At 36.8% G+C, this 14,881-nt stretch overlaps 1 protein-coding gene across 5 annotated transcripts in view; it reads right to left on the reverse strand.

Moving 5' to 3' along the window:
• Nucleotides 1-14,881, reverse strand: part of RABGAP1L (RAB GTPase activating protein 1 like) — a 758,983-nt gene that overhangs the window by 569,763 nt on the left and 174,339 nt on the right. For 4 of the 5 annotated variants that reach the window (XM_035722282.1, XM_027611227.2, XM_027611226.2 and 1 more), the window contains one exon: nt 11,469-11,610. In XM_035722282.1, the coding sequence (XP_035578175.1) occupies nt 11,469-11,610 (142 nt within the window). Of the gene's footprint in view, nt 1-8,898; nt 9,076-11,468; nt 11,611-14,881 lie in introns of those variants that run through there. The other variant, XM_027611229.1, reaches the window with a different exon arrangement.

The raw sequence follows: 14,881 nt of genomic DNA on the forward strand, positions 1-14,881 counted from the left end.
CATCTATACTTCCTGTTTTCACAGATGTCAAAATGCTATGCTTCCTACTTTCTGCTCTTCCAAATCCCACTAACTCACTCAAATTTTCCCTGACTTAATCACTTGAAAGTGAAGTAAAGCTACCATTTACTGGTGACCCACTGTGTTGAAATCTCTGATAGGCCTGGCACAGGACAGATACAAGTATGAATAAAGACCCAAGCTTGTCAGAAGGAATTTACAGTCAAGTAAGGAAGAGAAGACACATGTAACTGTAATGTAACACAGAATATCATAAATGTTATTAAAGATAGATAAGCAAAATTATAGTGGACTTTTATATTCAAGGAACAACAGATCACTTCTGACTGGGGATAAGTGACAAAGAAAATGGCATTGAAACTAATAGTTGAACCCTGGCTTCAACAGGCAGAGATGATAAGGGTTTCACAAGTAATGGAAATGGCTTGAGAAGACACTGGAAACCCATACCAATAAATGTTCGTATTACTCATTTGGCAATTCACCATGTACTCTTTTGAGGAGCTGTTTAGATCATTTGTTTGTTTGTTTAACTAATACTGCATATATTTACATCCTAGGGCCTAGTCCAATAGGACATATGATATATAAACTTATAAAATAAGCAAAGTAATAGTACCTTTCTTGCATCGTTACATTGACAAGTGAGATAACATGTGTGCGAAAGTGGCTGTTACTTAACAGACGCTAAGGGCGCCTGGGTGGCTCAGTTGGTTAAGCGACTGCCTTCGGCTCAGGACATGATCCTGGAGCCCCGGGATCGAGTCCCGCATCGGGCTCCCTGCTCAGCAGTGAGTCTGCTTCTCCCTCGGACCCTCCCCCCTCTCATGTACTCTCTCTCTCTCTCTCATTCTCGTTCTCTCAAATAAATAAATAAATCTTTAACAACAACAACAAAAAAGACGCTTAAAAAACGACAGGTTTGCATTATTTTTGTTACATAGCTCTCTGTGATAAGCAGTTCTAAGACTGCCCCCAAGATCCTTGCCTTCTGGGGTGTACACCCTGCAAAATCCCTACCATGGAGTGTAGGTAGAATGTATAAATATGATGGCTGTGACTAGGCTGTGACATAAGGCAAAGGGGAAGGGATTCTGCAGATACAAGGTTCCCAACCAGTTTGACTTTGAATTAATTAAAGTGAGACTATCAAGGTGGGCCTAACCTAATCAGGTAAATGCTTCAAAGAGGGCTTGGGCCTTCCCTTAGAGAAGACTCCTGTGGGCCTTGAAGAAGCAAGCCACCAGGAGTTCTACAGCTGCAAGAATTTTAATTCAGCCAATAATCACTTGAGCTCTGAAGAGAACCCCAAGCCTCAGATGAGACTGAAGTCCTAACTGAAACTCTGGACTGCCGCCTCGTGAGGCCCTGAGCAAAGAACCCAGCTAAGCCATGCCCAGACTCTTGATCCATGGAAAATGTGAGATAATAAATGCGTATTGTTTTCAGATGCTAAATGTTTTGGTAACTTGTTATGGAGCAACAGAAAACTAATACACTCTTTCCCTCCACCTTCTCTTAAACACCTTCCCTTATCAAATATATTTTTAATCATTTTGTTGAAACAGATAATTTAAAATGCAAGAATAAAACAATATTATAAAGTCCTTTCCTCCCTCCCTCCTTCCCTCTCCCCCTCCTTCTCGCTCTCTCTCTCTCACATACACACACAAATTTTATAAAGTATCTGACTGCTAAAGAAATAGTGTCTAATGTGCCAAAACTGTTTTACTGGAACATATTTTGCTCATCTACAAGATGGATAATAGTAATAGTGCAGACCTTTTAGGGATGATATGAGGATTAAATGAATTAATATAAGCAGACAATTTAAATCCTCGCTACTGAAAGTGTGGCGTGGAATCTGGTAGGAGATTTTTTTAGAAATACATATCAGGCCCCATCCCAGACCTAAGAAACAAGACCTTACTTTAACAAGATCTCCAGGCAATGTATGTACACATTTAAGGTTTGAGCAGCACTTCTTTTGCTGGTGCTTGCCATACATAAGTTCTATATGATCAGCGCATTTTCTTAAAAAACTAATTTCTTTTCTATATCCCCTATCTTCTTTTCACTTGAATATAAAAAATTTTCATCTGCAAACTGATTTCTATAGTAAAAGCTCTTTGTGATTGCCTTTTTTCTAATCAGACTATGAATTAAGAAACTAGGAGAAAATAAGCCTCTGGTTGAGTTTGAGACTATTTTGCTCTTTAGTTATAATAAGTTAGGAGTAGTGTTAGACAGCTAACAGTCACTTAAATCACAGGGAAATTTTTTTTAGATAGCATTTTAACCAATCCAAATATAAAAACTACAGATTATACTGAACATAAAAAGTACAACCAGAAGTGAAGCTTACCTAATATTACTGTGACTTTGGTCTTCTACAATTACTCAGGCATATGTCTTAAAGGAGATCATATTGTATTTCCCATCTTTTGCCTCCACATAATTTACTATCCATGTTACAAGTAACTAAATATAAGTTTCAGGTCAACAAACAGAAATCCAGTTTGAAATACAGATAAAGCAAAACAAGGGCACCTCAAGTTTCAAAAGGAGGGGCAATTCAGAATATGTAGAAGTGCCTAAAGGTGATAAGGTAATTTTCAAATAATCCCTATAATGCTGCACTGATGGACTTAACTTTCTGCTAAGATTCCTTTGCATTCAAATTAATACTCTTTAACACACTTCATTTTTTGAACAGCATTTGAAAAATATGCAAAGATATCTTAATTCATTTTACTTTAGATCTTTTGCAGGAAATTAAGAGCAATTTTAGTCCTTTTAAATCTGTATCCCTTTAAATTACAGGTGATGGTAAGACAATTTAGAGTGACTTGAACTTCCTCTTTTGCTTTGACAGGCAAATTGTTGAAAATAATTAAATAAAAGAATACTCCAACTCCCCCCAGCAGGAAAATATTTCTATGCCACCTCCAGCTCTAACTTTTGATGTTTGCGTTGACAGAAATGTCAATTACAGAATAATAAAGTATATTGAAAATGTATGAAATGCCTGATCTATTTTAAAAAAAAGTATTACTTCCTACTCTGTGATTTTTGTAGCTTTTTAAATATAGTGATGGCTAACAGAATTTCAAAAGACGAGGTGACATCTCAAATAGTGAAAACTCATTAAGAACAGCAATGAAAAAATTTTTAGAAAAACACAAATCTGATGACTTCTTTTTCAGACCATATACTAAGGATGAGAAACTGAAAATTTTATGTATGTTTTTCATATTTTCAAATGCAATCCCAAAATGTTGCATCTGTTTTTCTAATCTTTCTCAGTATTGAATCATTTTGAGGCATTATAAAAGAAGAAACATTTATTTATTGTATCTATTATAATAAATATATTTACTTTTCTCATTATTTGTTCATTCATTTATTATTATCCCTATTTCCTGAGCAGGCAAGATCTCAATGAGAAGGTGGCAGCTGAAGAAAAATTAGAATGAGGGAAGGAAGGGAACCATGCACCAACCTAAGAACAAGGGTCCCTGCCAGCACTCCAGCCCATGGCAAGCATATACCTGGTGTGTCTGAAGAATAGCAAAAGGACAAGTGTGGCATTTGTGAGGGAGGGAGTAGCAGGGAATGAGGTCAGAAAGGTAAAAATCAGAGAGCACGACTGCATTGAGCCTTGTAAACCTTGGTAAAAAGAACGTTTGGCTGAGTGAAATGAGAAGCCAATAGAGGATATTAAGGGGAGAAGTAAAGTAATCTGACAAATTTCAAAAGGATGGGTATGGCCGGTGTGTGGAACATGGACTAGGGTGGTAGGGCCGAGGGTGAGAGGCCGGAAACCAGTTAGGAGAGATGGCAATAATCCAGTACAAGAAATGATCAAGTCAGAGAGAGGTCAGATTCTAGATTCTGAGATTTGGAGCCTGGGAGTTGCCACTTGCTGATAGGGGAAGACTAAAAGCTTAACCCTGCAAGAACCAGTCTTCAGCTATTTACTCCACTTGGAACACAGCTGCTCTCCATTGAATAGAAAAGAAAAGCAAAACCATTTTGGAGACAGAACTCTGGAAACATGACTCAGTCATACACACGCAAGGCCTGAGGTCCAGCATGGATATGTGACTAGTTAGAGCTCTCTGTGGTCTCTCTTGAGTGTGTGCATAGCCTTACACATGTACAGCGTCTAATAGACCACCAGTGATATGTACAGTCTTATGAAGGCCCACCTACTCCTTAAATCTTGTTCAAATTCTGGCCAATCTGTGGCTTTCCCCAACCAGAATTATGACCTCATGCTATTTACAACACTGGCCTTCCCATCTTTTTGCCACAAAAATCACTACTGTTTCCAACAACATTCCAAAAATACAGGGTTTCTATGTTTGCTCCAAATCAAGTAAACCCCTTCCAGCAGCTAAAGCAAAGCTACTGGTTTTCCTTCTTTCTTTTATTGAAGTATAGTTGACACACAATATCACATTAGTTTCAGGTGTACAAGACAGTGATTCGACAACTTTGTATGCTACGCGGTGCTCACCACAAGTGCAGCTACCGTCTGTCACCATCCAATGCTATCACTAGACCACTGACTATATTCCCTATGCTTCACTTTCATCTCCATGACTTATTTATTCCACAGCTAGAAGCCTGTATCTCCCACTTCCCCTCACCCATTTTGCCCATCTCCCCCACTCCCTCCCCTCTGACAACCACCAATTCATTCACTGTGTTTATGGATCTGTTTTTGCAAAGCTCCTAGTTTTCACAGCTTGCCCCACCCTGGTAAAACTACCATGACAATAAGCCAGTGGTGGGAACGAGCAGAATGGGAGCAGCCTCAGGGACTAAAATACAAACCACTCTTATCTGAGTTCTGTAGTTTTTCTTCAATAGACGCCTCCCAACTTTTTGTATAATTTGTCACTTTCCCAAGTCCTGAACTGGCTGGTTTTTGACAATTTTATTGACTTTTATCATTGCTTTTTGTAAGTGGATTCGCCAAGCTCCTTACTCAGCCATTCTGCATTGTATACTTTTTAAATGTAATTTGCCTGAGCAACCTACTAAAAAAAAAAGTCATAGAAAATATTTTGAAACATCTCTAAGTATAGAAACTGCCAGTACATTAAAATTACTATTTTCTTTTGACTGTTAACATGCCTTTGTGGAAGAGCTTACTCAGGTGGACTTAAGTGGAAAAAGCCTCTAAGCAGAGTAAACAGCATTTGCAAAGACACAGAAGCAAGTCAGGAAACTGTACTGTTACAAATGCAGTGGCCAATCCCTCATTTTAGCTCTTCCTTTCCAACTACAGATGAGCTCGAATTTCTTACCCTTTTCTTGGCCTAATATAACCCAATGTTTTAATCCAATCTCTTTCCTCTTCTCACCAACTTTCTTGAAAGGTTAAGAACACTGTTCCCCCCTCCTCAATCCACTACAATGAGGCTGTATTTCCCAACTTCAGTAAAATCACCAACACAGAGTTTCAGGACTTCTAAAATTTACCAAATCCAATTAACAGTTTTTGGTCCTTTCATACTGAACCTCCCTGTTCCATGTGGCAATGCTACATATTACCTCCACCTTGCAAATCTCTACTCCTTAGTCTGTTACTACACTTAGTTCTCACAATGTTCTGGTCATTTTTCTGCAAATCCTTTAGCTGGGCTTTCTCTTCCTGAACCTACCCCTCAAATATCAGTGATCACTTAAATTCTACTTTTAACCTGCATCTCCCACATTTTCCCCCAAGGAAATTTTAGCCACTCTCGTTGCCTCATGCTAATGTCTCTCAAATCTTTACCTCCAACTATTAAACTTCTCTCACAATTAAACACTATTTCTAATAATTGAAAAATAGTCCCACTTTAATGTTCAGTAAGTTCAAACTCATCAATGTCTGAAACAGAATAAATCTTACCCCCACCCTGAAATCTACTCTTCTTCCTCGTCTCATTCGTTCGACCAAAATCATCCAGCCACCTACACTAGAAACGTAGATGTGACCTTCAATTCTTTTTCTTCCCTGCACTTCTGCTGCTCATGACATACAATTAATTTATAAACCTCCTGATTTTACCACCAGAATATTCTCAAATGTATCTCTTCTGTCTCTGTTCCTTACATTTTGAAGTAGCCAATTGGACACAACTGTGTGAAAAGAACTCTTATCAAAATGACTACATCTGAGGTGCCTGGGTGGCTCAATTGGTTAAGCGTCTGCCTTCCGCTCAGGTGATGATCCCAGGGTCCTGGGATCGGGCTCCCTGCTCGGTGAGGAGCCTGCTTCTCCTCTCCCTCTGCCTGCCGCTCTGCCTACTTGTGCTGTCAATTAAATAAATAAAATCCTTAAAAAATAAATAAATAAAATAAAATGACATCAAAAATGAAGTTTGATCTCATTATTTTTTATGGCTATTATTCCACTGTATATGCATACTACCTCTTCGTTATCCATTCATCTATCAATGGATACTTGGGCTCCTTCTATACCTCAGGTTTTGTAAATAATGCTGCAATAAACATAGGAGTGCATTTATCTATTCAAATTAGTGCTTTTGTTTTCTTTAGGCAAATACCTAATAATGGAATTACTGTATCATATGGTAATTCTATTTTTAATTTTTTGAGGAACCTCTACACTGTTTCCCACAGTAGCTGCACCAGTTTGCATTCCCACCAACAGCGCACAAGGGTTCCCTTTTCTACATCCTTGCCAACACCTGTTATTTCTTGTGTTTTTTTATTCTAGCCATTCTGACAGGTATAAGATGATACCTCACTGTTGTTTTGATTTGCATTTCCCTGAGAACTTGCAACAACTTGATGGACCTAGAGGGTATAAATGCTAAGTGAAATAAACAGAGAAAGATAAATACCATATGATTTCATTTACACGTGGAATCTAAAAAACAAAACAAATGAACCAAGACAAAAAGAGACAAAGGGGAAAAAAAAGACTCTTAAATAGAGAGAACAGGGGCGCCTGGGTGGCTGAGTCAGTTAAGCTTCTGCCTTCGGCTCAGGTCGCCATCTCAGGGTCCTGGGATTGAGCCCCGCATCGGGCTCCCCGCTCAGCGGGGAGTCGGCTTCTCCCTCTGCCTCTGCCCCGCCCCCCCATCTTCTCTCTCTCTCCAAGAAAATAAATAAGATCTTTAAAAGAGAGGGAAGGAGGGAGGGAGAGAGAGAGAGAGAGAGAGAGAGAGAGAGAGAACTGGTGGTTGCCAGAGGGGAGGAAGGTGGGAAGATGGGTAAAAGAGAGAAAAGGGATTAAGAGGTACAAACTTCCAGTTACAAAATAGGTAAGTCATGAAGATGAAAAGTACGGCATGGGGACTATAGTTAATAAGATGGTTATAACAGTGTTTGGTGACAGATGGTGACTACACTTACCATAGTGTACAATGGAAATGTATAGAATTGTTGAATCTTTACATTGTACACCCGACACTAATATAACATTGTATGTTAATTATACTTCAATAAAAGTAAAAATGAAGCTTGTGCCTAATTCAGTAAGATTAAAAAAATGATGGACTTTCCAATGCTCACCTATATGATCTTAAAATCCTGGCAGTGAATGTTTCTGAATATTTTGCTAATTAATAACAAGCTAAACCTGGGATCATTTGGTTTGCCATTTACTTCTCAATGTATCCATTTTCTAGTAATGTTGCTTTCCATAAGCAAGCAGCTCTTCCCTTCAAGGGCATCTGCACAACTGTCAAATCTCCTCTCCCCTGAAGTAATTAACACTAAACCAAAACATACCTTTCTAAGCCTTGAATAACACCAAGTAATATGTCAGACAAAATGCATGGAAAATAAAGGTGTGCTTGTGTGTCTGAAAGACTTCTGTTGAGAATATTTTGGCTTCCAATAGGTTTTTCTACAACTTGTCCTTTAAAGAAGGATATTTGCTTCTGCCCGACATAATTGAAATATTCTATATCTAAAGGTATTTTTTAATGCACTAGTTGATCTGTATGCTGAAATCACCCTCCAAAAGTGCTCTCACAGAAAACAACGCTGTTTGAAAGATAGAGTCTCATGTTATATTTTAGTATTAGGTTACATTATCGTCTTCCAGCCAAAGTGTATGATATTAGATCGAGAAAATGAGCTGAAATATGTAAGATCTAAAATATGCTGTCCGTAATATTAAAAATACTACCTTTTAAGCAATTGAGAGTGGAGTTACATCAATTCAGTGATTTAAAAAATACCTTGATTTTGTAGGTCATGAAAATTCACTGGCTTTAGAGTGAGACTAACTAACATAGGTTTGGATTTTATATATTATTTTTTTTAAAGATTTATTTATTTATTTGTCAGAGAGAGAGAAAGAGCACGCACAAGCAGGGGAAGCAGCAGGCAGAGGGAGAAGCAGGCTCCCTGCTGAGCAAGGAGCCCAATGCAGGACTCGATCCCAGAACCCTGGCATCATGACCTGAGCCAAAGGCAGAGGTTAACCAACTGATCCACCCAGGCGTCCCAGATTCTGTATATTAGCCCTTTGACCCCAAATGATAACCTAAAATTTTTCAGTCTATTTCTTCATATGTTATATAAAGATGATAATACTTATTTCTTGGGGCTAATGTAACATATGAAACTAGATCTATTAAATATCTGATACATTATTGCCACAAAGCAGATACTTAATCCATGTTAGTTAACCTGCTTTTAAGTTAGTAGACAGAAGTAAGCAATTTTTATTTACTAAATTATACAATGTATTCCTATTGAGTAGCACTTGTCTTTCTATTATTTTTGTTCTCTCCCAATTCTAGTGCCATGTATTTTTCATTTCTAAAGAGAATGGCATTTTTGTAAGAGCATTATGTGAAATCTGTGTTCAAATTACTTTCTGGTAGATACTTGTCACACCTGTTTTTTCTTCCTGTGCACGTAGCTCAATTACATTCCCAAACCAGTGCTGTGGTTCTTGTTTACCAGAAAAGAATGTGCTTCTAGGTCTGGCCTAAAATTCTCCTGCATGTGATCTCTGGTCTTTTCCTCTTTGTGTTGGCTGGGAAGGAGATAACCACAACAGTGTGGTTATCCTGGGAATCCTGTGGTTATTCCTGGGAGTCTTGTATAGAATATAGCGGAGTCACACAATGGAAGTAAGGGCTGAATTCTATGATCAAGAGAATACTATGTAAGTGATGTTGCATGACTCCAAAGCGATGACATAAAAGGCACTGCAGTTTCTACCTTGGTCTCCTGGACTGCTATCTGGAGGAAGTTAGCCATTAAGCCATAATGACACCCAAGCAGCCCCTGTGGGGAGGCCTATGTGAGAGGAAGTAAAGTTGCTTGCCAACCACCAGCATCATTTTGGTAATTATGTGAATGGGTCCCTTTCAGCCCCACCCAGTGAAGTCTTCAGATGATTATATCCCTGACTCTTCATAAGAAACTCTTAGCCAGAACTGTCCACACAAACCATTCCCTAATTCCTGACCTTCAGAAGCCATAAGAAGTAATAACAGGTTTTGGGTTTTAAGCCCAAAAAAAAAAAAAAAAAAAAACAGAAAGACCTCTAAACTCTACCTCCAACCAAACATAAAAATTTAAATGGATCACAGACAAATCATTAAGGAAAAAAACTGACAAATTAAACTTCATAAAACTTAAATTTTTGCTCTCCAGAAGACATTGTTCAAAAAATGAAAAGGCAAACTACAAAATATTTGCAAAACATATCTAATAAAGGACTTTTACATATCTATATATACAGAGAGAGAGATGAAATCTGAAAAATCAATCAGAAAACAACCCAATTTAAAAATGGGAAACAGATCTGAATGGACTGTTGACCAACAAGATACATAAATGGCAAATATCATATGAGAAATTGAACATGATGAGTCATTAGGGAAATTCAAATTAATATCACAAGATACCACTATACACCCACTAGAATGGCTAAAATTTTAAAAACTCACAACGCCAAATGTGGTTAAGGATATGGAGCAACTAACTCATATGTTGCTGATAAAGATGGAAAATGATACAATTACTTTGAAAAACAGCTTTGTGGTTTTTTATGAAGTTAAACTACCCTTACCATAAGACTTAGCCAATCCACTCCTAGGTGATTTACCCAAGAAAAATGAAAGCAGATATTCATCAAAGACTTGTACTCAAATATCCATAGCGGCCAATAGCCAACAGCTACATACAGCTCAAGGGTCCATTAACTGATGAGATAAACAGACTGTGGCACAATCTCTACAATAAATTACTACTCAGCAACAAAAAGCAACCAACCATTGATTCAACATAGATAAATCTCAAAAGATTTGCTATGTGAGAGATGCTATATACAAAAGACTATGTACTATAGGATTCCTTTTATATGAATTGTAGAAAAGGCAAAACATGGTGACAGAAAACAGATCAGTGGTTGCCAGGGACTATAGGTGAAAAGAAAGGATGACTCTTGTGAAGGGGCATGAGGGACATTTGGGGGTGGGGGGGTGCATAATGGAAATATTTTATATTATGATGCTGGTAGTGGTTATACAGATGTATCCATTTGCCAAAATTCAATGAACTATACAATTAAAATGGGTACATTCAGGGCACCTGGCTTGCTCAGTCAGTAGGGCATGAAGCTGCTACTTTGAGCCCCATGTTGGGTGTAGAGATTACTTAAAAATAAAATCTTTATAAATAAATAAATAAATGGATGCATTGTATTGTATGTAAATTATACCTTCACGAAGTTTTTTTTTTATTACACACTTAGAATAAGGTCTAGCATGTAATAAGCACTCAAAAAATATCAGCCAAAAATAACCAGTATCTGTATGGTAACCAAATAAAGGAATGGTTTCATAGACAGAAAGACTGAGAATTCTAAGATGCTTTTTTCAAAGATGATATAAATTCAGAAATTTATTTTTAATAAATCCTACCCTATAAGCAGATAATTTAAGGGCTTAAAGTAAAGATCTGCCACTTAGTTCTAATTTCTATAAAAAGAGTACTAAGCACAGAGCCAAACAACGTGTGACTCTGGTGAGGTTGGTTAGAATCTCTCAGCAGCATTCATGTAGTAAACAGAGCACAAAAAACAAGTCAGAACAAAATAATGTCAAATGAGTAGTGGGACATGACCTATCACTAAAATTCTAAAAACACTTGAGAAAAGTTGAAACTTCTCATTAAACACTTCAAAAATATTTGAAATAAAACAGAAAGCAAAACAGCAAATTTAAACAGATGTGTAAGTGGCACTGGGGACTACACAACCAAGGAACCAATGGACCAAAATCTCTCCTGCATCTAGCAGAATCTAGCCTAATAGTAGCAGAGACTAGGATAATCATCATTCTCCTCCCGCACCCCTCACACGCGCGCGTGCACACACACACACACACACCATTGATGGTTATAAGTAAAGCAGCTATATAAAGAGAGAGAACCGAATAAGTGTCACTTCTTACCCTCTTCTGCTTCATCCTCCTGTGGTGACAATGGACCCCCTCCACTAGTGGGAGTGACTGGTTCCTCCTTCTCAGACTGTCGCTGTAGACTTACTACCTCATATATTGCATCTCCAGCACTGGTGTGCCCTTTTCCCTCAGACTGAGAAAGACATAAACATGTGAATCAATATTAGAAATGTGAAGGAAACGCTAAAAGATAGTATTTCAAGGTTCATTAAAAAGAGCTGAAATTAAGAGTAGCATGTCATGTTTGATTTCCTGCATGTCTTAAGAAAATTTTTAAGGTGTGTTGTTCTCCACTTGATATTCTAAATGATTTATTCTTCTAGTATTATTATCTAGTATCTAGTATTATCTACTAAACATCGTGGGAGAAATTTTCTTTTTATCAAAAAAAACCTGAAACACCACAGATTCTAGGGCAGATATATAAGTAATGCTGGATTTCTAGGACTGACTACACCTTGCACTGAGATAAAAAGATATCAGCTACATCCGTCAAGTATTTCATGGAGTAGATCGTTCTTACTTTATAAATGGTTTACATTCTACGGCCCTTTTCTAAGGAGGAAAAATAAGGCAATTGCCAATTAAACTAGCATAGCCTACAAAGCCCTAAATAGTACCTGACACATAGTAGGCACTCAACAAGTATCAGTAGAATGAATGGCTAGACTAATACTACAACATATGAACTTTGTAATCAACTGACCTGGATCTGAATTCAAATTTTACTACTAATAAGATGTGCAGTCTTGGACAAATTACTTAATTTTGCTGAGTCACAGTACCTATACCAACTAATTAATGGTTGATTCATTCAAAGTATATTAAATACTCTGGACATTTATCAAAGTACCTGAAACAAATTTTTAATAATAACACTTACTGTTGTTATTATCATTATTTCAATGTTTATAGCATGCTAGGCTCTAAAAAACACAAAACAAGAATAATATAGGGCATATGTGGAGATAAAATTATCTCTAATATCTACCTGTACTATAATCCATTTAAATTATAAAAATATAACTACTAATTACTCACTGCTTTCAAGAATTAATTCTGAACCCCAAACTGAATTTTAGGTGCATCTTCAAATCAATTAGCAAATAATAAAAGTTAAAAACAGTCCATTAAAAAAAGAAGACAGCCATGAAAAGTTACTAGGTTTAAACCAATCAAATTTTTATTGCATTTCTACTCTACTCAGGAAACAGAGACCTCAATCCCTACAGCAACCACTAAAATTATCATATAAGGCAATATAGTAAAAATGAAATACTAACTAAATGTTCAAATAATTCAAAAGTTGTCAGGAAAGGAGAAAAAAGAAACAAAAACAGGAAACAATAAAATGATAGATCTAAATTCAAACATATAAATAATTATATTAAACATAAATGACCTAAACATACCAATTAAAAGACAAAAATTATCAGATTATATTAAAAACAAGACACCATTGCATTGTCTAAAAAAGAAAAACTTTATAATAAAATAGGTAAGTTAAAGTAAAATGGGGGAAGAAACTATACCATGAAAACACTAATCAAAAGAAAACTGAAGAGACTCTATCAATATAAGACAAAGTAGACTACCACGCAAGAAAAAAATCACTAGGAATAAAGAAGGTCATTGAACAATGTCAAAAGAATCATTCAACAAGAACACAAAAGCATCTTATAAGTCAAGTCACCTAACAACTAAACAATATAAAGACTTGATGGAAATGAAAGGAGATGGACAAATCCACATTTATAACTGGGGATTTCACATTCCTCTCACAATAATCACAAAAAAGTATACAAAAATACATCAAGGAGAATTGAACATCAACAACAGGATCTAGTATTTACAGATTACTGCACAACACAAAGGCAGATTACACATCCTTTTCAAATGCACATGGAACTTTCTCCAAGACAAAACATTTCCTGGGTTATAACACAACCTTTAAGAAAGTTCTAAAAATTGAATTGTAAAAAATATGTTTAGTGAGCACAATACAATTGGAATCAACAAGAGAAATATATCTGAAAAATCTCCAAATACTTAAAAATAAAGCAACACACTTCCAAATAATCCATGGATTAAAGTGAAAGAGAAATGTTCAAATTACAAAATATTCTGAACTCAGCAAAAATGAATATAAATAAAAATTAGTAATACATCTAAACAGTAGAGATTTAGAGATCTAAGTGCTTATAAAATACCCCAAAATCAGTAATCTAACTTTCTACTTTAAAAAACAAGGAAAAGGGCGCCTGGGTGGCTCAGTTGGTTGAGCGACTGCCTACGGCTCAGGTCATGATCCTGGAGTCCCTGGATCGAGTCCCACATCGGGCTCCCTGCTCGGTGGGGAGTCTGCTTCTCCCTCTGACCCTCCCCCCTGTCATGTGTTCTCTCTCTTTCTCTCTCTCTCTCTCAGATAAAATCTTAAAAAAATAAAAAAATAAAAAAATAAAAATAAAAAACAAGGAAAAGAGATGTAAAATAACACAAAGCAAGCAGAAAGAAGGAAATAAACAGAACAAATCAATAAAACCCAAAAGGTAGTTCTTTTTTTTTTTTAAAGACTTTATTTATTTGAGAGTGAGAGAGAGCGAGAGCGCACAAGTGTGGGGGAAGGGTAGAAGAAGAGGGAGAAGCAGATTCCCTGCTAAGCAGGGAGCCTGTCGTGGGGCTCCATCCCAGCACCCTGGGATCATGACCTCAACCAAAGGCAGACACTCAACCAACTGAGCCACCCAGGCGCCCCCCAAAGGGTAGTTCTTAGCAAAGATCAATAAAATGATAAACCTCTAGCTAAACTGACCAAGCAAAAAAGGTACAAATTACTGATAAACAGGAAAAAAGTGTATATCGCTTGTACAGACCCCATGATAGCAAAAGGAATAATGCAAATAGCCCTATACATATTAATTGGACAGCTTAGATAAAATGGACCAATGCTCTGAAAGCTAAAGAATACCCGCACTTACCCAAGAAGAAATATATGACCCGTATTAAAGAAATTGAATCTGTAATTTAAAACCTTTCTGAAATGAAAACTTCAGGCCCATATAGTTTCAATGACAAATGCTACTAAATATTTAAAGAAATAACAACACCAATACTATAAAAATAAAAATAAAAATAGGGGCGCCTAGGTGGCACAGTTGGTTAAGCATCCAACTCTTGATTTTGGCTCAGATCATGACCTCATGGTCATGAGATCGAGCCCTGTATCAGACTCCGCACTCAGCAGGAGTCTGCTTGAGATTCTATCTCTTTTTCCTCTGCCCCTTCCCCTCTCAAATAAATCTTAAAAAAAAAAAAAAAATCTCCAAGAAAATATAAAAAAGGGATTCTCAATTCATTATACAAAGCCATTTCTCTAATACCAAAACTAAAGAAGGTGTATTACA

The sequence above is a fragment of the Zalophus californianus genome, chromosome 10 (assembly GCF_009762305.2).
Source record: "Zalophus californianus isolate mZalCal1 chromosome 10, mZalCal1.pri.v2, whole genome shotgun sequence".
NCBI lineage: Eukaryota > Metazoa > Chordata > Mammalia > Carnivora > Otariidae > Zalophus > Zalophus californianus.